Source organism: Ziziphus jujuba, chromosome 8, assembly GCF_031755915.1.
Source record: "Ziziphus jujuba cultivar Dongzao chromosome 8, ASM3175591v1".
Classification (NCBI taxonomy): domain Eukaryota; kingdom Viridiplantae; phylum Streptophyta; class Magnoliopsida; order Rosales; family Rhamnaceae; genus Ziziphus; species Ziziphus jujuba.
The window spans coordinates 27,517,745-27,543,735 of NC_083386.1; the positions used below are offsets into that span (position 1 = coordinate 27,517,745).

Below are 25,991 nucleotides of genomic sequence, written 5' to 3' on the forward strand. Positions count from 1 at the left end.
ATACTACTTGTTTGATCTAAATTGTTAGAAAGACACAGCTATGTTTAGTTTGATTTGAAGGCATTTTTATATAAAGATAGTAAACTTCATTTACAATTCTGTTTATTTTTATTATTATTATTATTTTGGCAATTAACTTCATTTACAATTCGTTATAGTCTTACACATGTATCACGTCCACAATCACATCAGACACATTGTTTAGAAAGAAGTTCTGATACTAAGCTAAGTATTGTGCACAAAGACAGAGGAAAATCATAAAACAGCTACTTTATTGCTGAGCCAAAATAGCCATATTTATCCGTATGGGACAAGCTATATTGCTGTCTGGCCATTTTAAAATTCTAAATATAATTTATATACAAGAAATGCTACAATATTGTTCTGGGGCCGCTAATACAACTCGTTGGTCTAATGACCCAAGGAAGGAACAGATACAACTCATTCTGGGGGGAGAAGGTAAAAAAAATAAAAAATAAAAAAAAGAAAAGAAAGAGATCAAAAAGGATACTTAAATACAACAAATGGAGCATTTAGGTTGTCACAAACCAAAAATGTGGTCATTTGAACCAAATATGGCAGCATTAAACTGTCTTGTATTCAAGTCACTCCCATCCAAAGCAGAACCAAACCGATCAAGCCACTGAGTTGGACTTGGATTATCACTCTCCTCTACCCACTCTGAAGTCATATCAATGTCATCAAATTGAATAGGATCCGCTTCTAAAGGCTTCATTCTTGTCTGTCTTGCAAGTTTGAGATTGTAATTGATATATATAAGGTCGTTCAATGTTTCTTTATCAATCTTGTTGCGTTTCTCAGAGTGGATCTGCTGAAATGAACTCCAATGCTTCTCAAAGGTGAAACTGCTGCAAACTTGACTTAGTATTCTGATTGCAACTCGTTGCAATACAGGTGCAGAGTCGCCATATTGTTCCCACCAAAGCCCTGCAACCAACTAGCACTAAATTTAACAATCCAATCCATGTATAGCGTAGATAGACATTAGGAATACTAGTTTTGTAGGAATTAGGCCTGAACCAATGATCAGCATGCGTGTATCTACCATAATTACATCCAGAAAGAAGTGATATTGATGTAATATCAAAAATGAAAGACATATTATACAATTTTACTTGAGATTCTGAAATAAGGGACAGCAAAAAGTTTTCAGATAGATAAATACTACAGTGAACTATCAATCTTTATTGGAAACGAAACCAAATCTTCCTATTCTTTTTAAAATTTGAATGACCAAACATATTCTATTCTATAATTTTTACAAAAGTAACAAACGTTAGTCCTTTTTTGCACCTTTTCCTAGATCTTGACAATCCCAAAAAATTAGGTAAAAGGACTCAACTTTTTTCATTTTATTTTATTTTTTCATTATAAAAGTAGTGAAACAAACCAACAGTCCGTCCTAGAAGTTCCAAACAGTATCTTAGAACAGTAGTATAAATGTGAGTTTTCAACTAAAAAAATATATTTCTGCAACCAAGGTGATAACTCCAGTCACAATGCTGGACTGGAGCATCATAACCAAAACTGCTACTTGATGTAAAAAATGAATCCTAATCTTTTCATTTGTCTATTCAGTTAATATACTCCTAGATGCAGATTTATGGAGGGGGGGAAAAAATGCATGTCCTGAAGTTTGATCTCTAAGATATGCAAAATGTATATTTACCTGGTGAAACCACATCCCTTGCCTCCATAGCTAGGCTACAGCCAAACATCCCAGTCGCCTTTGTAAATGTAAATATCTGACTGGTAATATCACGTCTCATTTCAGGAACAGGAAGTAGCTTCTCCAAAACTTTGAAAAAATCTTCCTTTATAGATGTAAGAAATTTTATTTCAGGATTATACTGGATACTGGGATTCAAAAATGCTGCTGCTGCATGTAGAGGTGAATGAAGTTGGTCCCGCCACTTCCTATCAACTATGTCTAAAAATGTCTTGCACTTATTCTCATCCATTATATAATACGTCCTTATAGACTCCTTGGCCCTAGTCATTAGCTCATATATAGAACCCACCGCAGGCTTCCCTCCGGATACTTCCCTCAACACTTTCAAAAAGGGCTCAGAGATTGCCACACTCTCTTCTACTGCCCTCCAGAAATCATTATCCTCAACAATGGCACTACATGATATGCTCTGCGGTTTATTCGCATAGGAAGAATTTGTACAGAACTCCGGGCTGTTGAACATATGCTTCAATCTTGCCCTTTGCTTCAACATGGATTGCAAAGAAAGGAAACTGGATACAGATTTAGAGATACCAGTCCTAATGAGTTCCTGTCCCCCGGTGAACTTTTTCATCAGATCAAGCATAGAGGCAATATTGTATATGAACTTCGATATGGTTTGTGCTTGTAAAATACATCTATTGACCCAATCTACCTTTGAGAATTCCTCTAGAATTAAATTCAAGCATTGAGAAGCACAGGGAGACACAAAAATGGTTGAATAATTTTGAAGGATATGGTTTGCAACACCACTATAGTTGATACTACTATCCATGATAATCTGCACCACATTCTCTGGCCCAAAGTCTTGAATAACAGAATCAAATAAATCCGCAAGGCATTTGGTATTCTTAAAATATGCAGATGCATCAACAGATTTGTAGAAGAAGGTCCTGGAGGGCGATGAAACTAAAAAGTTCATCAAAGCTCTTGACTTATGGTCAGTCCATAGATCAGCAATGATAGTACAACCTGTTGTTGCCCACTCCTTTTCAATATCTTTTGATTGCAGGCTCATTTCAGACTTGATCCTTTCGAGCCATGTAGTTTTAAGAGTTTCAGCAGATGGACCAGTAAATCCAGGCCCGCATTTTGTAATGGCATCGATCATTAGCTGATAGGATGAAGAACGAGCGATACTAAAATCCAGCTTATTCTCAAAGAAAAACAGAGCAATACTTCTCTCAGCATTTTCTTGATTGTTAAAGGAGTGAGGGGGAGCCACTGGACTAACAGTTGAGAAAGCTTTAACCACTGGGGATGCTGAATCTACAGAAATAAGAGGTTTACTTGCAGAAACATTTGGAGGTGATTTGACTTCCACCAATTTTGGCTTTTTAGCGCTAGGAGTTTCTTTGACATCGTCTTTTGATGCTATAATAGCCCTCACCCTATCGGTAACATCATCTCTTACTTTACTACATGGATTTACACCTTTACTTGGAAGCCGAGATAGATGATGCTTCAACCTACTAATACCACCATTCAAAACTCTCAGGCAAAATTTACATCTCACTTTATTTCCATCTAATTTTTCAGCATATTCCCAACAAACATCTTTCTCTCGTACCACTGCCAGAATATAATCAGAAAGTCAATGCATTTCAATATTTAAATATTGTATGTGCTAATTTCTTCATACTCGTACATAAAAATTAAAACTTATTCAAATCTAGAATTTGAAATGCCATAATGATATCTGATTCAATGCAGTCAAAACAGCTACTTGGTAAAAATTACACTGAACAATGGGCTTGGCAATGATTAATCAAGTATAGAACCCACATTAAGCAAGTTAGAGAAGATTTTAACCATGTACTTAAATACACCAAAACTTACTGAGGAAGCACACAAAACGTTATGTGATCTTGTTTGTCAACCTACACAGAAGCAAAGCGGAAACTAATTGTAAGTAGCTACTAATTTGTAGTAACTTCATAACTGAACCGAGAAAAAGGAAAGCAGGAAAATAAAGAGAAAGGAAATTCAATCTGAGCACTTCTGAAACTCAAAGTTGAACATGAACTTATTCGCTATGCGTCTTCTATCCGCGTAAAACTCAAAACAGAATTTTTATAAGTGTAGTTAATTTCCATAGAAAAATGAAATCTTTATGATGCTCATCGCTGAAACTAGACCTCCTTGCTCATTCCAAATTACAATCTCACATCTCGACCAATAACAAGCTCCAAGTTCTTCCTTTTTTTTTTTTTTTTTTTTTTTTCCTCTTAATTTTTTTCATAGACAACCAAAGATTTATTGATTGAAAAGCTTTTAGCTTTCTGTTTTCTTGATTTTCAATTAAACAGCTTAAGTTGCGATTATGCACATCCCAGCTTCGTTCTCTGCCACCAAATCTCTGATAAAATTACACTTTTTTTGCCGGGAAAGTTTTATCCCGTATAAGAAAACAAAAGCCTCCATTTCTCCAGAATTTTGCGTAGTTTTTTAACCCCCCATTTCTCGGTGATCAAAAGCGAAAATTCTAGTTCTCAATGCTAGCAAATGGAAAAGGCTTCGCCGATTTGAGATTCGTAGAATTACCGAAGAGAAAAATAAAGAGAAATTGCGAGAAATTTAAGGAACTTACAGAGAAAGTGTGAGAGAGAGAGAGAGAGAGAGATTGGTCTTCTCGCCGGAGAGAAAAACGGACGTTGGCAGATTCTTGAGGTTTTGTTGCATATCGCGAGATTTTGGAGATTTAGGGTTTCTTTTTCTGTATCTCTGAGTTTTCTTGTCGGTGCTTCTTCTATTAACATTCTTTTCTCGTTTTGTTCGTATGTTTACATATATTTTAAAATTTTTCAGCTTCGAGGTTTGGGGTTTTTTTTTGGCGATATATCGCGGACATTTTGTGGATTTTACCCAATAAAACATCGACACGCAGATAATTATGAGTAAAGATAAAAAGACGACAAGTTAACACGGACAAAACTGGCTAACTAAACGACGTCGTGCAGCAAACTGAGGAGAGCGAAAAAATTTAAGCGGAAAGCCACTCTTTTTTATCAGAGCCAGGTTTCGATCCTGGGACCTGTGGGTTATGGGCCCACCACGCTTCCGCTGCGCCACTCTGATTGTTGGATAATTGTGTTCATTAAACATATATAAACGATTCTAATTCATTTGCCAAGACAACCCATATTCAAACGGTTAGGATAACAATATAATAATATGAATGGATCCACTAATTCTCATGATGAAATTTGAAAAATTTTTATACTAGAATTCAACGTTGACTCAATTTTCTTCATTTAATAGTTTATAGTCTGAATGGGTAGTCATGACTCATGACCATGTACATCTCTCTCTCTCTCTCTCTCTCTCTCGCATAATTTTCTATTGATGTTTCTAACTTTCTAAATAAAAAAAGGATTAAGAAGAATAATAGCCTAAGGATTCTTGTGCTATTATTCTTCTTTAATTTGTTTGTGGATGTCTTTAATCTCACATACTATACTAAATAGCAAGGTTAACTTTTTTGAAAAGTGGGATACAAAAGAAAAAATAACAATAATAATAATATAGTGTATTAATATACAAAAGCATCTTAGATCAATCAGATAAGCATATATTATGATCAATATATATATATATATATGAATGTAATAGGTTCATTTTATTAATTTAATATTTCTTACCAAAAAGCAAAAACCAACCAATTAAAAAATTATTAAAATGGGTGAAAACATTTTTATTTTTATTTTCTTGTTTGTGTAATTGGGTGAAACCCATCATTTCTTTTTTTATTTTTTTGTTTGTGTAATTGGGTGAAACCCATCATGACAGTGCATAGAATTGTCTTTGGAATGAAAATTCGTTACAATTTCCAATTCAATGTACCTTAACTGGATTGATACGCCAACTTGGATAGTGGTATATATGTTTCTTTTTAGTTTTTTGGACAATTGGGTGGAGTAATTGAAATGGCAAAATTTATGTATAAGGTAATCATATGTTTGGACATTTTCCTTCCTATATTCAGCTCTACGTATTCATTAAGATAAGTAGCATGATCTATTTTCTTTGTTTCTTTTATAGACTTATTTTCTTTTGTTAAAAATTCAAAGTTTGGGTGGCTGAATATCAGAAAAATGGAGAGCAAAATCAATAACCAAATCAATTGCAAATAAACACAAATTAGTAGGATAGTGAATTAACTAAAAAATAATAAAAAGGAAAAACAAACCTGGGTTTTTACCAATATTGAATTTTCTTGCACATGCCAAATCATGCCGGACAGAGAAGGGAATTATAAAAAGAATATCTAGTACATAATTCCAACACAATAAATTAATTACCATGTTATTTTATTCAAGTTTTGATGATTAAATTTTATGTATAAAGGGGCGTACTAGTTTGGACGTGCACATTGAAATTGCATTTCTTCAACTTATTCCCTTCATAGCTTCATTGACAAATGAATATTTTAATTAAAATATTATTTTACGTATTAAATAATCATAATAGATAGGGCATGAAGCAGAATTAATGGTGTTATATATGAAAGTATTGAGATAGCCAGTTGGAGCCCATCCAAGTGAATATGGAAGAATTTATTGATTGCATAATTCCATACGTATGAGACACATGCACACGTACGCTTGCATCGATTTGTTTAATTAAATATTCAATTCCTCCTTAATATTCAAGGCTTGTGTTTAATGAAAGAAAAAAAATTTAGAAACATACAATATATATAACCATAAGCAATAATTGATTATTCATGCAAAAAATAATATGCGTAAAACATGGTGGTCTCCATTTTTTTGTTTTTATACATTAAAAGATGTGGATAGCTTTATGTTTTCAAAAATAGATTAATTGAGATTGTCATTTAATAATAATGGACTAGGAACTGCTAGGATGTTGATTGTGATTTTTCAAATAGATATTTTTGTGGTTAATTAACTTTTATTTTTTGACAATTTATAGTTTTTACAAGATTTGCAGGCAAATTAAAGTTTTCATTTTTTTTTCCCGAGGAAATAGGTAATGAAAGGTAAATTTACCGTAAGGAATGGTTTCAATGGAATATTTATATTTCAGTTTTGACATTTATTATAGATTATAATGATTATTAATAAAATCATTATTAAATGATACTTATAATTTATTATACTTGATTATACATTAAATTTTGATTTTAAAATTCGAATTTCAAAAAATTAAAATCACTTAAATGATCAAATCATATAAACCCATAAATAATAATTATCAATAATAATTAACATCAGAAACCGAAGTCAGAAGAAAGAAATGTTTTTTTACTAGCCAAAAAAAACAGAAAGAAATGTTTTTTCTTTTTTATTTTCTATTTATTGCTTTTAAACCGGAGAGAGGGAATTTTGAAATCCAATTCTAATTAAATTATTAAGAATTTTGGGACAAAAAGGTACGAGCAAAAAGAAAAGGAAAGGTCAGTGGATGTGATTAATGCTTGGACTGACGTGTACTCTAGATCGAAAGGCCCACGTTGCATTGTTGTTTTCGAACGAAACACGACGGTGTTGATTAACTCATCAGTAGTCAGCACGTGGCAATTCATATATACATATAGCAACGTCACATCAGGCTACAAAATCGCCACCGTTTATTTGGCGTTTTCCGTTTCGGCCTAACATTTTTTTATCACACACATCGGTTTTCACGCTGCTTTCGGTGGCTGTCAAAATTCTAACAGAGGCCCAAAAAGTCAACGTTTTTATTTTATATTTTTTGTTTAGTTTGGTTTTTCTTCTCAGGGCTCGGGGTGGTGCAAAGCTTAAGCTCCAAATTTTGCCCCCATTGAAATTCAACTTTTTTTGGTAGGTTCCCTGTGGAGGGTTTACCATTATATATAATTATTATTAAAAAACAAATAAGTAATAAACATTACACCTGGTACTGGTAGTAGCCATTTCAATTTTACTAATTTATTTTCAGAAATAAATTCAATATTTAATATTATTAGTCATGAATATCAATCCTTTTCCATCTTGTTATTGTTATGTTCTCAATCACTCTCACTGTCTTTCATACAAAAAAATAATAATAATAAATAAATAAATAAAAATTACTCTCACTGTCAAAGCCCCCACCCACCACATTTCCACTTGATATGAAATCATACAGGTGCATTATGAAATCCAACCCATCCCATAATAATACATCTAAATATACCTAACTCCAATACCTAGAAAAAAAAAAAAAAAAGTAAAAAAAAGAAGAAAAAAAAGTGCCTAACCTTATCAGACAAGACAAAAGTGCTTTGACCAATATTGTTCAACCACAAACTGCAGTATTTTTCATTTTAATCCAAATTTTCTCTCTGAGTTTTTGCTTATAGTAGTTATAGGTCTTCTCAGGCAGTTTCTAATCCAAACAAAAATCCTTACTTTGTTTGGTTTGTACACTTTTACATCATGTACCGTAAGGAAGTGAGAATAGCTAATTTACTTAGCTTTTTCTGAGGCTTTCCTTATTTTCTCTTCGTCTTCCTTGCCACATGCATTTTCCTGTTCGTGCGGCATAAAATAACTATCGCACGATCTTCCAACCTTCTTCTTCTCAATCATTATCTATTGGGTTTTTGTTTCCTTAGCTTCTTTTGCATGTGGGTGATGCTGTTTTAGCAAGCAATCACCTACTTATCCTTCATCATCATCACCTCTATCATTGCCGATGATCCACTTGAGATTTTTCCTCTTTTAGCTGTTTCTGAAAACCGCAAGAATGTTTCTCTGAAATGACCCACATCCATGGATCTATGAAAAGCTCTGTGGGAGCGAGAGCTGACTTGTTGGTGGATCTTTGGCCGATTACTTTTGGTCTCTGCAAGTACCAGCAAGTAAGTCCGAAAATCTCTGAAACCATTTCTTTCTGAAAACATAAAACTATGATTGTTTGCCGTCAAATCCAAGGGGAAAAAAAAAAATATATATATATATATATATATAATGTATTGGTTTCTGAAAATTGCTTCTCTGTTCTTGTTTGTATTTCAGAAAAAAAGTTTCTTTGTTTTGTTGTTTCTTTTTGTTTTATACGGTTGGTAGGTTTAATATGGTCCTAACTTGTAAGAGCTTCTGGTTTGTTTCCACTTTTTTCTTAGTTGGCAAATGAACAGAATTGGTAAAAGAAGCTTGTAAAGCTCTGTTTCTGATTCAAACTCTAAACTGCTTTTTTGACCAAAGTTCCAATTTTTAAAGCTCAAAAGTTAATTTTTATCTGGAAAGTTTGTAAAATGATTTGCTTTCGCAATATAATTGCTCACATACAGCTTATATATGTTTATTGGATTCTGATTGTTTTCTTTTTCCTTTCTTTTTGTATATATAAATTTATATAGATGTGACAGAGATTCTGGAACCAGGTTGTGCTTTGCCTGCTGCTTATTCGGTTGAACATCTGGGCTTTAGACCCTGACTGAGAAAATGAGCAAGAAAGCAGATGTTCTGTTCATTTTTTCAGCTATTTTCTTGATTGGCACACTTTCATGGCATGTCAATGCAAACATAGAGGAAGACAAACAAGCTTTGCTCGATTTCCTTCACAATATATATCACTCTCACCCTATTAATTGGACAGTGGACTTTCCTGTATGCAAAAACTGGACGGGAGTGGGCTGTAACAAAGATCAATCCAGAGTTATATCTCTCAGATTGCCTGGACTTGGTTTCCATGGTCCAATACCATCCGACACCCTCAGTCGCCTTTCTGCACTTGAGCTTCTAAGTCTCAGATCAAATTCTTTATCAGGTCCTTTTCCTTCTGATTTCTCCAAACTTGGAAACTTATCATCCCTTTACCTTCAATTCAACAAGTTCTCGGGTCCCTTGCCTTCGGATTTCTCAGTTTGGAAGAAGCTGAATATCCTCAATCTATCAAACAATGGCTTTAATGGGAGTATCCCTTCTTCAATTTCTAATTTGACTCACCTCACAGCTTTGAATCTTGCAAACAACTCGCTTTCTGGTAACATTCCCGACCTCAGTATTCCTAGTTTGGAAGAGATAGACTTGTCCAACAATTTTCTCACAGGGAGCGTGCCTAAATCTCTGAATAAGTTCCCAAGTTGGTCGTTTTCCGGTAACAACTTTTCATCAGAAAATGCACTGTCTCCAGTATCTCCAGTTGCACCACCAAATGGTCAGCCAAAAAGAAAATCCAGGAAACTCAGTGAGCCTGCAATATTAGGCATAGCAATTGGTGGTTGTGTTCTTGGTTTTGTGGCAGTTGCTCTTCTTATGGTCTTTTGCCGCTCAAATGGGGGAGATGAAAGTGGATTTATAGTGAAACCGCATAAGAAAGAAAGCGCTTCAAAGAAAGGGGTTTCTGAGAGGCAAGACAAGACAAATAGGCTTTCCTTCTTTGAGGGTAGTAGTTTTGCATTTGACCTGGAGGACTTGTTGACGGCATCTGCTGAGGTACTTGGGAAGGGAACTTTTGGGACAGCTTATAAGGCAGCTTTGGAAGATGCAACAACTTTGGTGGTGAAGAGGTTGAAGGAAGTAACTGTTGGAAAGCGAGAATTCGAGCAACAAATGGAGATTGTGGGTGGCATCAAGCATGAAAATGTAGCTCCTTTAAGGGCCTATTACTACTCCAAAGATGAGAAGCTTATAGTGTATGATTTTTATGATCAGGGGAGCATCTCTTCAATGTTACATGGTATGTGAGTTTCTTTCATTTTTGAAACCGTAGCAATCTTCTTATCATTTTGTGAATGTGATAAAACATTTGATAATTCTGGCATTGCAGCTAAAAGAGGGAACGGTCGGATTCCCATAGACTGGGAGGCTCGACTAAAAATTGCGGTTGGTACAGCAAGAGGAATTGCTCACATCCACACTCAGAATGGTGGAAAACTTATCCATGGAAACATAAAGGCCTCAAATGTGTTCTTAAACTCCAAGGGATACGGCTGTGTCTCTGATATTGGTCTGGCTACACTGATTGGACCAATGCTCCCACCAGCAATGAGGGCTGCAGGATATCGAGCCCCAGAAGTGACTGATACACGTAAAGCAACTCATGCATCTGATGTTTACAGTTTCGGGGTCTTGCTGCTTGAGCTTCTAACTGGGAAATCCCCTGTACATGCTACAGGTAGTGAGGAGGTTGTTCACTTGGTGAGGTGGGTAAATTCTGTGGTTAGGGAGGAGTGGACTGCAGAAGTATTTGATATAGAGCTCTTAAGGTATCCAAACATTGAGGAGGAAATGGTGGAGATGTTGCAATTGGGAATGGATTGTGTGGCAAGAATGCCAGAGCAAAGGCCCCAGATTCTTGATGTAGTGAGAAGGTTGGAAGAAATTCGTCAAGTTGGTTCTGGAAACCGACCATCTTCTGAAACAAAATCAGAGATATCACTTCCAACCCCACCAACTCATGCAGCAGAGACCGTATCCTCTCTTCCACAGTGAAATTCTTTTAGTCCTAGTTATAAATTGTTGTGATATAAATATTTACTATTTATTTTTCATTTGAAATTCATTCTGATTGGGGAAAAGCTTTTTTGGTCGTTGTAGTTGTTTATAAATCTTTGCATTTTCACAACAAATTTGGTGTTGTGCTGAGACTGGTTTAACTAGATACAGCAAATGAGGTCCTCTGGTTATTGTATTACTTGGCAGAAATTACAATGATTTTTATGCTTGTGGAATCTAAAGGAGCACAAAACCAATTTATGCTTTGTGGGTCCAAAACCTACCTAATCAATGGCACAGCCTTACCTGTTCATTATATCCAACCGAAGCATAAAAGCAAATTTAAAGAAATAATACAGGGGCAAGAAGTATATTATAATATGGCTCATAGCAGGTGCAGGGACAAGTAGGCGTTGAACCATCATTTTTCAAGTTATAACAAATTTCTAGGAATTTCATTTTATAGAAAGTTCTTTTGGTAGAATATTAACGAATCGGAGTAAAGTTCCTGTATGCTGACCAATAGGGTTAAAAAACGCATCCATTACAATCTGATGTTTGTGTACAAAAATTTAGTTCGATTTTGAAAATTGATATAATCACATTTTGTAGTAGGAAAAAATTACATTTAACTTCTCCCCGTATAAGAGTCGCACACAAAATAAAACATCTAACTACGTTTCTCCAATTGGATTGGGCTTATGTTGAGCAGAACCTTGACACACAATGAATGATGAAAATTCATTTTTAGTCCAATCCCCTGCAGTCTACAAACGTTTGGCAGAGAAATTGCAAGTCATTTCCTCACAATTCTTGTTTTAACACCTCCTGGCATCACATAAAACCGAAATAACCTGTGCTTAGCAGATAAGAATAAACAATCTAACCTACACATGAATATCGAACAGCAGAGCATATGACTCTAAATGAGCCAAAATCCTAGCGCTAAGATGGTAGAACAGACCTTCAACTTCCTCAAACTGAACCTCCTTCACCAAGTCAGCAGCAGCATTATACTCAAATCTACAAGGACAAAAGGAAATCTTTATCTCAGAAAAAGATTCAATGCATGCAGATGCATGCAGAGTTGACATCCAAATAGGATGCTAATGAAGTCAGCACTACCATCACTGCAGTATCAAGGGATGCTGTTCTCCACTATAATATCTATATTGTGCAAAACTAATTACAAGGGCCCAAAGAACTAGGGAAACAAGCTTTTATAGCTAGATCCGTGCAAAGTACAAAGAGTGGAAAGTTTCAGTTTCATATGCTGATATTGAAGTCGTACAGAAGAAACGTAAGCATAATTCTTTTACCTGTTAGAGAAAGCCACCTCAAGTTCATACTCAGAAGCACTTTTAGCAGTTTCAACCAACACAGTAACAATTTCAGTCTTCCGAGTACTAGCCAGGAGTAAATCATATTCTGTTGGAATAATAATTGCAAGAAAATTATCACTTAGTTCACTCAAGCACATCTTCTCTACAGCTGCCAGGGCTATCCTTCGTTTAAGAGTATCAGACTCCGGATCAACAATGTACATGGCAAAATCAGTAATTAACAATATACGTCGTTTCATCTTCCCTGTACTGGTAAACTTCAAAACTTTATCAGCAAAAAGAACTTTCTTGTCACCTGAAAGATGAAACGGAGTAGAATTTAGTGATATGAACATTATTTAATGAATAACTCCTGACAAACACAAGTCTCCAAATAACTCTCCAAGTCTGTCATTTATGGTATCAATAACAAACATATCTCTCATTAGTGAAACTTTCATTATACATCATCTAACGTAATCAATCCCATATAACAGATAAGCTTTTTTCTAGAAAGAAGATTGTTTAAATTCAAAATACTGTCACTTTCTACAACATATATCATTTGTACAAACACAAAAACTGATGCAGAGACCAAATACTTCTTATCTTTATGTATTTACATGCTAAATGATCCTGTCCTCCATAGTTAACATATAAAAAAAAAAAAATCATAATTTATTTATTTATTTTTATTTTTATAACACATAAGTAAAAATCACCAGAAGCAACAATCAGAGTATCGTAATACTTGTAATTGGAAACCAAATACATACAGGTCTTGAAATATATAATCCCAATAAGGGAAGAGAGGGAGAGAGAGAGAGAGAGAGAGATCCAATATGACACAAGGTGATACATTTGGAATCTGCTATAGATTATTAACGCTTACATTATGGAACTTTTATATAAGATTCCATGGAAAGAATTAACTTTTGTTAACTTCCATTTTGGCCTTGCTCAAATCTTATCATGTTAACCAAGACTAGCAGACTGAAATTAAATTCTTTGAATCAATCAAAGCACTCCTTTTTCGCTCAAATACCACCAAGCCTTTGAGGTTATTCAAAACGATTTCATGCAAGCTAATATCTACCACAACGCAATTGAATAAATATATAGGCGTCATAAAGTATTCATCAAATCCAACGATATACCCCCTCTTACGCACACACACATTCACTACCAGCAAAAGAAAACACGCATGCTCTATCCGTAAGCAACTTCAATATTAATATTCAGGGATCATCCTGACACCACTTTATACAAATACACGCTTCAAAGAAATAACCATTCACACCAACTTTCAAAGAGGACAGACAGAGGAAACAAAAAGCAAGTATTCTTAATCTAACCATTTGAAAACATCAAAAAGCTAAATTCAACGGTCGGAAGCCCAAGAAAGAAAGTAGCAACAGATACAAATTCAATAAAAACTTTTGATTGCCCAATACTGAATCAAATATAAAACCACGATTAAAGCTTCGCCAAGCAAAAATGAAGCCTAAACCAAGGCAATTTTGGACTAAAACCAAACCAAAGCGATTGAACATAAGACGGAAAGAAGAGTACGAATATATTGAAATATAACCTTGTTTCTGCAATATTTTCAACAAGAAGGGATGGGAGGGGACATCGATGTAGTCTCCTTGGTATTCTCTATGTAGGGAAGTTTTTCTTCGGACCTTGACGCCCATGAAAGGCTCCTGATCTTCGGTCACATTGCCTTCCGAGGGTCTCAATCTCATTCCTCCATCGAATTCATCTTCCCGGTCGTCCTCGACGTCGTCGTATCTTGGGGCTTCAGACACCGGTTGGGGTTGGGGATCGTCAATTTGGACCCGCCTCGTCGCCTTGAACGGTATCATTATATCTGGGTCGGGGCGAGGTCCGGTCCGATTCGGTGGTAAGCAAAAGTGGAATGTCTCTTTTTAGAGACAGAGCGTTCAGAGACGACGAGCTGTAAAAAAAAAGTATCGTGGGGCGGAAGAGGCTAACTTGCCTCGGATGTGCGATGCGCACCATGTGCCCCCGTGTCGTGGGTAGCGTGAGATATTAGCTGGAATCTCTCTGTTCGAACTGTTCGTCCACACAGCGGCGCACGTTAGACAAGTCAGTCAGTTGGTCCCTCCCAAGGAAAGTATTTATTCTGTGCGTTGATCGCAGGGATAGTATATGATCCGTGACGACTCAGCCGTTGGGGTTTTGGGACCCACACGCTCCAGTCGAAGTAGAAACCCCCTTCTAATTATAATTCACGAAAATCAACGGGATCTTACCATGGGCGGCCCAACTTTATCTGTAGCCTTTAGGTGAGAAAAAAAAAAAATAAATAAAATAGCCCAATATTATAAATTTAATCATCGTATTTGATTTTAAAATTTTAAAATAACTTATTTTATTCCCTAATAAAAAGAAAAAAATAAACCATCAAATTATTATAAATAATAAAATTTATCTTGCAAAATATAAACCATCAAATTATTATAAATAATAAAATTTATCTTGCAAAATTGTGCTTGACATTGAAATTTTTTTTTTTTTCTGTTGATTCGAAAGGTGGCGACATTTTATTAATTAGCCAATGAAATTTTTTCAAAGAAAAAAGAAAAAGAAAAATTTACAAATGGAATCATAAAGCATCTACGTTGACGCTTATAACCAATAAAAGACTGACACAAAACCGACGGTTCAACCAAAACGCCTTTTTACGGCAAGGGGACTACGACGTCGTTTGACCAAAATGGCAAAATTCGGTCCACTGTATGAAAGTAAAAATCAAACTAAAAACAAAACCGCCTTAATTCGGCAGATACTTTCGGCGCCAAGAAAAAAAAAAAAAAAAAAAAAAAAAAAAGAAGAAAGTTATAACGTACAGAAAACGCCAAGTGGGACCCAAAAAAGTAAGAATAAGAACAAGCCAATGAGAAGGTTGATTCCAGAAAGCGGAGGAGCAGGCATTGTATAAAAGTCATCGCCACACAGAAACACGGACCTTCCTCCATTGTTTCTTCTTCATCATCTTCTTCTTGGTTACCAGCGCTCAGAGAAACCGAAGCCAGAGGAGGATCTCTTTTTCTCTTCCTCTGTATCTATCTCTATCGGTTTTCCTCGCTTTATCTTGTTCAGGTACAATCTCCTTCGTTATATGTACATGTAGGTTGGTTTATATGTGTATGTTTTGGGTTTTGGTTTTGATCTGTCATGTGGTTTTGGATCTTGAACTTAGGGTTTCTTAGATGGCTTCGAAGCGGATCTTGAAGGAACTCAAGGATTTGCAGAAGGATCCTCCTACATCTTGCAGTGCCGGTATTTCATTTCCTCTTGATCTTTTAATTTTTCCTTTTTTCTTTTTTTGTTCTTTAGGTTTTCCCTCGTTTGATCTACGTGTTGATTTTTTTTTTTTTTGGTTTTTTTGTTGGTGTTTCTTGTTCGTTTTTGTGTTGAAATTTTGACAAATAGTTGTTTTCTCTTTTGAAATTTTGTTTCAATTTTCGGTGAAGCGGTTTGTTTCATATGAATAATCTGGAATAATTGGTAGAGTTTCCAAATTTTTGCTGCCGGAAGGTGCTGTCATGACGTGTAAATGATTACAGAAGTTTGCTTTTTGAATATTCATCTTCCCAGTTAATTAGATGCGAACTAGAGTTGGAGGTGCTGCCCTATGCTCTACATGGGCTGGTTAACTGCTTAAATTGTACTTCAGTCTTTAGGTGTTTTAACTAGGACCATTTTAAAAGGAAATAGTTAATTGACTAATTGGTCTATTTTCCATTTAAATGTTTAATTTCAAATTCCCAATAATGTCTTTTATATAGTTCCAGATGTCCATTCAAAAAATTCGTAGTAAATTGTTGTTTCTGTTAAATCTGTTTACTTAGAATCGAATATCAAAACAGTAGCGGGGCCCAAATTGTAAGTATTATTGGAGGAGAACTTTACGATTCTATTCGGGTTTGTATATAAGTGGGAATTGTGCATTCCGCGTTGTAAGAGGGCATGTGATGGCCTTGTAGTCAGGATCATTTTTCGCGGGCCTCCATGTGGGCACTTCAAAGTGTTTGTTCTTTTGATCTTTCTTTAAGAAAGTTGACACTGCAGGACTAGATGTTTGAATACTAAATACTCTGATTTATTTTCTTGTATGAAACTGCTGTAAACATCATATTTACATCTCACCTATCCATTACCATTGATCGATGCTGATGTATGCATCTCTGCATGTTCTTGTCTTGATGCTACACCGTCCTTGGAAGTCCCTCTGTGTCATTCACTGTATGATCTCCAGTAACAACAATTTGTCGAAGTCCTGCTCAATTATCCTTTATTATTTGAATTTTCCTATTGATGTTTTTCTTTGTCATCTTGGTGATTATTGTAGGTCCTGTTGCCGAAGACATGTTTCACTGGCAAGCAACAATCATGGGTCCTCCAGACAGCCCTTATGCTGGGGGTGTTTTCCTGGTTACCATTCATTTCCCTCCAGATTATCCCTTTAAACCACCAAAGGTACTTTTTTCTTACTCAATGTTTTTAATGAAGTATGTTCTCTGACATTTCAATGATCGACATCTTGTGTTTCTAATGTTCATAATTGTTAGCAAATTAGTCATATTCATGATGAGTGTAAATGTAATACAGGTTTGCACTTTATTTAATCTTCTAAGTTCTATCTTCGTTATGGTCTTTGAGATACATAATGTACTTGGACTCTTACAATATTATTCTTTGGAACAGCCATCTTTTGCGTTTCAACTGTTGGAAACATTCATCTCTCTCCCTCTATCTGTCTTTCCTTTTATAAAATGGGCTTCTTTTTCTCTGGCTCAGTAATATGATCCAAGGAAGCCACCCATCTTGTGGGTTTAATTTATACTAAAAGACATTGATCTCTGGAACACTTCCTTGGAAGAGGGAGCGCAGGGAGGTATGACCACTGGGCCATAGCCTATGGTTGTATTTGGTCTCAGTATTACTGTGTTGATGGATGTGTTATGCCCTGTTCTTCTTTGTCTTCTTTTTCTTTGTCTTTGAAGATCGCGTCTCATTTTTTCAGTATTTACATCAAGTGAATTCATGCATTGGCTCCAAATTGTCATAAGAGGGTGACTTTTGAGGTTAGAATTCTAGTTATTCTTTGTGAAAACTAATGAGTGTACAAGTGTTAGTTGTTCCAATCTACATCACCATGTTATTTCATTTCACTTCTTGTCAATTCAATATATACCTTGTGGTTTTGCAATTGAGGATTGTTCTGGGGTTTAAAAAGGTCCGTCCGATTTTCTCTTCCCGTCTTCATTTCTCTTACAAAGATTGATGGATTCTTGCAGGTGGCATTCAGAACAAAGGTATTCCACCCAAATATAAACAGCAATGGAAGCATTTGCCTTGACATCTTAAAGGAGCAGTGGAGTCCTGCTTTAACCATTTCTAAGGTTCTTGCCATATAACTCTTGAAGCTCTAGTCTAGAAAGTAAAAGAAGCCTTCTTTTGTGGAATAGTGAGACAATTACTGATATGTTATAATTTTCTACGCTGGGATTTAACTATTGCAGAATTTCTTGATTCAGCAGCTTTAATAATCTGAGTCTTACCTTGCAATTTAGGTCTGAAATAGGTGCAGTCCATCTCTCTCTCTCTCTCTTTCTCTCTCTCTCTCTTGCAGGGTACAAGAGAGAGTCAAGAGAGAAGCACTCTCAACTAGTAACTCACCAAAGTAACTCACCAAGTTACTGATACATGAGTGAAGATTTTCCCTTTTTGTGGTCAAGAATTTCATGGGAAAATTCTGTTTTTAGATATGGCTATCTATATTTGCGGATTCATATTGTTTTATTTCCATGTATAGGTTTTGCTTTCGATCTGCTCTCTGTTGACGGATCCAAATCCAGATGATCCTTTGGTGCCTGAGATTGCTCACATGTATAAGACAGACAGGAACAAGTATGAGACAACTGCTCGGAGTTGGACCCAAAAGTATGCCATGGGCTAACTGAGCTTTGTGGTATGTGCGACAAGGGAAAGGACCTTTCCTTCTGGTTTTCTTCTTTTCGATTTTTTTTTTTTTTTTAATAAATATTTTGGTCTGTTAACCTATGTATGAATATTCTGTCTCTTGAATCCAGAAATGGACTAAAGAAAGAAGTCCACAACATGTCCTCAGTTACAAGTGAAAGAAACAGATGTTGCTTTCTAATTATTTGTACGGATAATATGATTTAGAAACAATGAATTGTCCCCAGTTTGATTCACACCTTTAGTTTTTGAAGATTTATTCAAATTGTAAATTGCCAAAGTGGTTCTTCTTTATGCAATTGGAGTTGGAGGTTTATGCATGATAATGGGTGAAAGGAAGGAGAAAACGCGAGTGGAGAGTTAGCTGACGTGAAAAGGTAGTGTTCCTAATGGCATTATATATATATATATATATATATATATATGTATAGGTACAACAAATCCTACTCCATAAATTTTGTTAGAAAAAAAGTAATTGTCTCAAAAAAGGAAAAAAAAAAAAAAAAAAAAAAAAAAAAAGGTGTTGCAATTAAGTTCCACTTTTAAAGGAAGTGTTGCGATTTGCTAAGTTTAATAAAGTATGACAAATGAAAAACTTCAACATTGAAAGTATGAGGAGAATAACAACTTTCCGCAAAAGTCTCGCATTTACCAAACACTGGACTAAGTTGCCGAATTTAATTATGCATAGAATTTCTGGTATAAGCCAGCTGATCGTTCCTGTCAATCAAAGGAAAATTTGAGGGAAAACGCCGTAGCTTTATCCAAGAAAGTTTCCTCTTCGTCTTTCACTAAACAACTTTCCTAGTTCCTGCCTATTTTCAGTCAGGAGAAACCAAAATTCTTACTGCAGTTTACGAACTCTTTTTTGTTGGGGTGGAGCTTTGTTGATTCCTGATTCTGAACATAGCATGTCCACTTCAAATGGAATGGACTTGGGCCGAGCCTAACCGGAACCTCGAATGTTTGTAATCTTTGACGATCTAAAACCCAAAATCCAGTTTAGATTTTGTCCACGAGTTGCTATTGGCCCACATAACTTAAGAGCTACTTATCTGTCTCATCTCTTGTATGACTTTTTGTTGGTAATGAAACTCATGAATTTATTATCTCCAAACTATTCTAGTGAGTTAGTCTAATGGTAAGCTCGTCGTCTACATACTATTAGGTCATGGATTCAAGTAGAAAGATACATGCCTCTCATAATTTAATGAACTATTCTACTGCATAAACATGGAATCACTGATTTGCTGATTGATTTCAAGTAGTGAAAAGGCTTAACTGATCCCTATAAAGAAATTAGAAGGAAGAAAACTGTAAATATATATATATATATATATATATGATATGAATCTCTGAGTGATAATGTTTCTACAAACCTTTAGCAGAGATGTTAAAACATCAGGAAGAAGAAGGTTAGAGAAGGTTTTGGATGGGAGGGTTTGGTAGTCATCAAAAAATGGGTAGATGAATCTTTTGGTTTTATGGGTTCCATACCTCGATAAATCCATGGCAATTTCTTTTGGTAATAAAAATATACGCCTCCTGATAGAATGATGACATTAGGCCAATGGTTTTGACCATGCAAAATGACAATGTAGGTATAGCAAGACATAATGAGGCACATCAAAACTCGAATCACGATTTCTAGAACAGTAAATATAATATGGTTAAGTTGATTTTTTTTTTTTTTTTTTTTTTTTTTTTTGGGGGGCGAAGTTACCATTTTCGGCAGTGGTAAAGCCATGGCAATTGGCAAAGTCCAATAACTCCAAAAAAACCTTGTAATTAAATAATATCTGAAAGTTAGCCTAGACAACTGGGTGTTATATATTTCATTGTCTTTCCAACCCCATTGACCGGTAGGTCCATGATCCATAAGACATCTGGAGGTATTATTAAGGAACTCAGTTTGAGATATCAACCAAAAAAAGAAAACGTCTTGGATACTGTGCAATATAGTACTGTTCATAAGGGCTTTTTTACTATTCATCCGAAAAGGAAATATACCAAATTCATTAAATAAATAAAAAATGGAAATACCAAAATAGAAAATCTATTTTGCATTTAGCAATATCAATGAGATACCCACCACACACTCTCCACCAAAAAATGTTAACCATAGATATATATATATATAAAATATAATATATATATGGGGGTCAAAGTCATACATTCCGGCGCCATTAATGCCCATCCGGCCACTGAAAATCCTCAGGGTTTCAGGACTTGGGTGGTGTTATAGGATATATTATATAAAAATATATTTATATTTACTTGGACTTACCTGACATAATATAACAGCGAGCTTTTTACCAAAAAAAAAAACAAGCCAGCTATATGGTAAAAGTATCATTTTCTTCTTTAGCCCCAAAAAAAAAAAAAAAAAGTGTCATTTTCTTGACAGAAAGTAAAGGAGGAGCACAAGTATATATCATTTTGTTTCAATTCGTACAAATTATTTTTGGTCCCCACTTTACTGACTTTGTAAAATCACTTTTTTAGTACATCTGCAAATCTGTTTGTATTGTTTTATATATACGACTGTATATATAGAGACCCTGCGAACAAGCTGTAGCCAAAATAATGCAGGAAGGAAACAAAAGAAAAAAAAAGAAAAAAACGAAGCTGTTTCTTTCTGTCGACAACCACGTTTTCATCAAGTTTTCCAAAAAGAAAAACATGCACTGTTCGAATTTAAAGCAATATATTTACTTACTAACAAGAACAAATTATAGCTACATTAAATGACTTTTGGTTACAACTTACAAGGTCTATTATTTCTGATTGGAATACCTTACATAATTTCTTCTTATAAAAGATGTTTGTTGGGTAAATATTAATTATTTTCCGTACTTGATATTAGATTTATTTATTCATTTGTTTTTAATATCCTTATGTACAAGGCACGGACTTTTCACCAGATAGATATTAAGAAGCCCCGAAAGTCGCAATATATATTTGTAGAACAAATGCATAGGAATGCCAAAATGAATTTAATATGTTCCAAGTTCCCAATAAAAAATCACACCAAACCCATTGAACTTTATGGATGTTATATAATAATTAATTTGTTATATCTAAAAAGAAAAAAAAAATTAAATCTTTGGACATGGTGACCCATGTCGTATATGTTTAATATAAATTATACTTATTACACGTATGGAATCTCCATTATATGCGAATAATCTGAGTCCAAAACTCAATTTAATAATTTAATTAATTTGAAATCCAAAGGCTATAATAATAATAATCTAAATTAAAATCCGGCAAAAGGGTCGTGCCCACGAGTGGGATACATAGGCATGGCCACGGAAAATCAGATTCATGACCCCTTCAATTTCATTACCTAATCTCAGTTGCGATTGTCTCTACTGAAGACCTTCCACGAATCCTGAAACTCTCTGGCTAATCACTTTATTTTTTTCTCAATCAATTTTTAGTGGGATTTTATTTTTATAAAAAAATGAATTAGTGGGATCTTTTACATGGCACATTCTTCTTAAGCCGCCAATTCGCTCTTGTCACTTTTATAAGGTATTTTCTGACCTGGACTTAACTGTTTTCTAATTAATCATTTAATCTAAAAAAGTTGGACGTTCCTAATGATGGTTTAAATCATATATTCTTAATCAATAATTATTTGGCTGATTGTTCGTTAGATTTCAGTGAGGACAGCATCAATCATAATCATAAAATGCTGTTCTGTTTGAGAAGTTTTGAGAGATATAAGATGGTGAGTATCATGCAGTCCACTTGAATAATTTCCACATTGTATTGTCTCTCTATTAATTGAATTGTTCCACATTTGATTGTCGACTCAACTGAGTGGGATGTATTTGTTGAATTAATATAGCACTTAATGAATGTTTTTAAATTATATTTCTACAGATTTAATTTTGGGTTAATAATACTTTTGGGCATTCTTAAAATTATATTTCTATACATTTTTAATTTTGGGTTAATTATACTTTTGGCATTCTAGTTTGCCTTGAATTTCAATTGAGTGCCTATATTTTCATTTCGGTGTCAATTTACACTCCATCTTAAATTTTTTCAATTAACAATTTTAGTTTTTTCTTTCGATATGCATATAAAAACCTAATGAAAATTTTGTTCAAAACAAATGTTTTATTATAAATAAAAAAAATATCATTAACTTAAAATATTATAAAATAAATAATATTCCCTACTATGTTAAATATATAGTGCCCATATTGAAATAAAACAAAAAGTAAGGATCTTAATTGAAAAAAAAAAAAGAAATTGAAAATAGTGGCCAAAATTGAAACCAAAATAAAAATTAAGGCTCTCAATTACAAATATATTTCAATTGAAATTTAAAGCACTCAAAAGTACCTTTTAGTTTTCAAAAAATTATATCCTAACTTATAATAATATGGCAAACACTAAAAATTGTCTTTTAGTTTTAAATCAAAATTTTAAACATCATATTTTGATTATTGGATCTATAGACCTTTGTGTCATCGAAACACTTATCAATAAAAGGAAAAATTATTAAACAAACTAATTAAAATGCATATTTGGCTTGCTTTGTAAATATTCAACAATCTTCTTAATTTTAGTTGAGGAATGAGAGAAGCATGTCTTGGTCATGGAGTGCATAGGACAGAACAAAGGATTTTTTTCCCCATGAAAATATAAATACCAAATCCCTCTTAGTCCCAATTTTTAAGGCTTTTGGAATATTTCAAAAGCCAACAAGTTGATCTAACCAAACCCATAACCTTGCAATGTCTCTAAAAATTGATTTGTAAACAAAATAAGACATGTCCCTCCACCAAATCCCCTATTTTGAGGCAAAACAAAATATGAAATCTTACAACCTCAGATTCAGAGAATCCTGAATTCCAAAACCGATTAGCAAAAAGTTTTCCAAACTGTACAAAACTCAATAGCCCATACAACATCTCTTTAAAAGTTCCATTATATCTTACATAACACGTATTATTTAAATTCCCATTCTAATCGGAGCCACATCACCCCCACATGGGGAGGCACACGTGCCGTTTCCACGGTCACCGGCAAGGCGTAAACGGCGCCGGTCACCGGTAGGTGAGCAGTGGAAAATGTCAGTGGGGGCCCACGGGCTGAGCCGGTCACCCACTGTCGTTGAGTTTCAAGACAAAGCCCCATGCAGGTCGGTTTCTGTATTTGTAGAGCTTCCCAAAACCTTTAACTCTCTCATACATATATATATATATATATATATATATGTAAATGAATACTTTATATTAAATCTCTATGTCATAGATTATTTAGACTATTGACTGGAAGGAAATAAAACTATTGAGTTAAAATTTTTAGTCCACTACATATATATGTATTTTTTTTATTTTTTATTTTGGCTCATAAGCCCTCTACGTGTTAAACATTATTTTAAAATTTTCACTTAAATTAGTTGTTGTTTTGTATTTAAATAAATATAATGGATAACTAAATGCGTGATACCATTTTACGTGATTATAATAGGAAAAAAAAAAAAAAAAAAAGTGAAGTGATATTATGATTATTTTTAGGGGTAAAAATTAGCCCATATTGAGAACACACGATTGAGCACGTCTCTCTGAATGAGCAATTTATAATATGATTTTGAGGGTAATTTTTGTTTGAGTAACTCAAAATCGAGAAAGAGGCATGTGACATTCTGTGCAATAAATAAATAAATAAAAATAAAAAATAAAAAAATAAAATAAATCAGCACATTGACATGCCCATGCATTAAATCTATCAAGTTATGCACATGATTGGGACTGCAACAAAATGAACATCTAAAACTTCATTAAAAATTCTATTTTTTCCCCCCTTATATTTCATATATTGCACTACATGTTCAAACCCAATTTAGAATATTATGTATGTAGAATTTTTTATTGGGACCACATTAAGATCCAGTTTCTAATTCCTATTGCTGGTTTAAGTAAAATTGCAGTGTCACATATGACTGAGCAAAGAATAATGTTTTCTGATAATAAATTCTCTCAATCTAAAGTTAAACGAGTTTAATTTTTTTTTTAAAATATTACCACTTACTTTATAATTTTAATTAACCATATATAATATTTATGCATGCAGTACCCAAAAAAAGGTAATTAATTATTATTATTATTATTTTTAAAGAAAAGAGTAATTATTTGATTACCCCCAATTCTCCCCAAAGGGATATTGAAGACTAAAGAGGCATGCCAATGAAAGATAAGTTTGTTAATTTTGAAGTTTCAGAGATAATATTTCAAAGGAAATGATCGATGTTGCCGACCCTGTTGTTTAACTTTAAGTAGAGCTTACACTGAATATAGGAAATGGAAGTTATCATTAATTCTCCTCATGTGTTTGATAATAGACAATTTACTGAGATTACAATTTTTTAAACATTTTTTATTTTTTGTGCTTTGAAATTTGTATCTTCTGAGAGAGAGAGAGAGACCAACATCTCTTGCTTGAAAGAGAAGCTTGTAAGTACGTACCAGTGACTTGTATTTGAATGAACATGATATTATTAAATAAAATTAATTTAAATCTCTGTTATATATCTGCAATTCATTGAGAAGTTGTTGTTTTAATTCAATTTGCGCCTTCCATAAAAATCTGAGCCAACTTGTTTGTTCTATCTCTCGCATACACATACATTAAGTCCGACACAATAATAAAGCTTCAAAGTCGTGTGTGGCCCTTCTTTTTAGAATAGATCTTGTTCCATATTTAATATATTTTCGAATTAATTAGCAAAAACATAGGGATTAATACATGGTTTTCATCCACTTTACCTCTCCATTTTTTTTTTTTTTTGGGTCGATTTCTTCAACTTTAATAACGATATATTATTCTCTAACAATAAATATCTTCTTTATTCTGAGTAAAATTCAATGTCATTTCCTTTTTTAATTTAATTTTTTTAGAGTGGTTCGCAAAGGAAACTAAGAAAGAAAAAGATGGGCAACAAAAGCTCAGGCAAAACGTTTATGGTTCATGTATTTTGCGTGGCTTTCTTTGATAATGATATAATGATAATTGAACAAAGTACAAACGGTGGCCAAAGGACCAAAAATTGGTACCCTATAGTTCAGATCACATCAAAAAACGATAAGAATAAAATGTCATTTTATATTTGGATGTTTTTTAAGAAAAAAGCATGAGCATTTGTGAGTTTCACTGTATTCTCTTTGTTTGCCCCTTTAATTGAAGACAATTCGAAATGCAACGTGTCGTTCCAATCCTTTTCACTAATACAGCATGGAAGGCAGGCCATGATATTACTAACAAATTCCCTTTCAATGCTTTGGTGGTTTTCATGCATAATTGGGCTAACTATTCTATGGAGTCTGTCAATTGCTTTTTTAAGTAGATGTGGACATTTCAATTAGTACACACACAAATCAATACATTTGGAGATATATATATATATATATATATATATATCGTAGTATATTTTCTATTACCATTGATGATAGAAATAAACATGATTATTTT

General features: G+C 34.1%; 4 protein-coding genes and 1 non-coding gene across 7 annotated transcripts; 2 read left to right on the top strand and 3 right to left on the bottom strand.

Annotated features, from left to right (window-relative positions):
• Nucleotides 1–255: 255 nt before the first annotated feature.
• LOC107414546 (uncharacterized) lies at nt 256–4,544 on the bottom strand. 3 transcript variants are annotated; one of them, XM_016022685.4, is made up of 4 exons: nt 4,344–4,486; nt 3,593–3,633; nt 1,691–3,325; nt 256–948 (listed from the first exon to the last, which is right to left on the bottom strand). In XM_016022685.4, coding segments are annotated over exons 2-4 (2,043 nt in total). In that variant the 5' UTR covers nt 3,594–3,633; nt 4,344–4,486; the 3' UTR covers nt 256–541. The 3 variants fall into 3 exon arrangements, with proteins under 3 accessions (XP_015878171.1, XP_048326080.1, XP_024927584.1); XM_048470123.2 differs by lacking the exon at nt 3,593–3,633 and having other exon boundaries at nt 4,344–4,544; XM_025071816.3 differs by lacking the exon at nt 4,344–4,486 and having other exon boundaries at nt 3,593–4,337.
• A 215-nt stretch (nt 4,545–4,759) lies between these two features.
• TRNAM-CAU (transfer RNA methionine (anticodon CAU)) lies at nt 4,760–4,831 on the bottom strand. The gene has a single exon. It is a non-coding gene; the product is annotated as a tRNA-Met (tRNA).
• Nucleotides 4,832–7,952: 3,121 nt separating this feature from the next.
• On the top strand, nt 7,953–11,399 carry LOC107414541 (probable inactive receptor kinase At4g23740). Its single transcript, XM_016022677.3, has 3 exons — nt 7,953–8,582; nt 9,084–10,405; nt 10,496–11,399. The coding sequence occupies exons 2-3, from the start codon at nt 9,169–9,171 to the stop codon at nt 11,158–11,160; spliced, it is 1,902 nt and encodes a 633-aa protein (XP_015878163.1). The 5' UTR covers nt 7,953–8,582; nt 9,084–9,168; the 3' UTR covers nt 11,161–11,399.
• A 287-nt stretch (nt 11,400–11,686) lies between these two features.
• Nucleotides 11,687–14,583, bottom strand: LOC107414542 (uncharacterized). Its single transcript, XM_016022678.4, has 4 exons — nt 14,077–14,583; nt 12,483–12,801; nt 12,128–12,186; nt 11,687–11,991 (listed from the first exon to the last, which is right to left on the bottom strand). Exons 1-4 carry the CDS (start codon nt 14,351–14,353, stop codon nt 11,960–11,962), a joined length of 687 nt encoding a protein of 228 aa, XP_015878164.1. The 5' UTR covers nt 14,354–14,583; the 3' UTR covers nt 11,687–11,959.
• An 824-nt stretch (nt 14,584–15,407) lies between these two features.
• LOC107414543 (ubiquitin-conjugating enzyme E2 28) lies at nt 15,408–18,736 on the top strand. Its single transcript, XM_060819759.1, is given in 7 exon segments — nt 15,408–15,614; nt 15,725–15,794; nt 16,867–16,994; nt 17,816–17,920; nt 18,334–18,392; nt 18,394–18,437; nt 18,440–18,736. Coding segments are annotated over 6 exon segments (444 nt in total). The 5' UTR covers nt 15,408–15,614; the 3' UTR covers nt 18,478–18,736.
• Nucleotides 18,737–25,991: the final 7,255 nt, after the last annotated feature.

Bases quoted from the DNA above. Each gene is read 5' to 3' on its own strand.
- LOC107414546 (XM_048470123.2), bottom strand. From the start codon at position 4,512: ATGTTAATAGAAGAAGCACCGACAAGAAAACTCAGAGATACAGAAAAA. The intron at 3,326-4,343 runs GTAAGTTCCTTA...ATATTCTGGCAG, and splicing joins CTCTCTCTCACACTTTCTCT to TGGTACGAGAGAAAGATGTT. The intron at 949-1,690 runs GTAAATATACAT...AGTTGGTTGCAG, and splicing joins AAGGGATGTGGTTTCACCAG to GGCTTTGGTGGGAACAATAT.
- LOC107414541 (XM_016022677.3), top strand. From the start codon at position 9,169: ATGAGCAAGAAAGCAGATGTTCTGTTCATTTTTTCAGCTATTTTCTTG. The intron at 10,406-10,495 runs GTATGTGAGTTT...CTGGCATTGCAG, and splicing joins CATCTCTTCAATGTTACATG to CTAAAAGAGGGAACGGTCGG.
- LOC107414542 (XM_016022678.4), bottom strand. From the start codon at position 14,353: ATGATACCGTTCAAGGCGACGAGGCGGGTCCAAATTGACGATCCCCAA. The intron at 12,187-12,482 runs GTAAAAGAATTA...TTGTCCTTGTAG, and splicing joins GAGGTGGCTTTCTCTAACAG to ATTTGAGTATAATGCTGCTG. The intron at 11,992-12,127 runs GTCTGTTCTACC...ATGTGATGCCAG, and splicing joins TCAGTTTGAGGAAGTTGAAG to GAGGTGTTAAAACAAGAATT.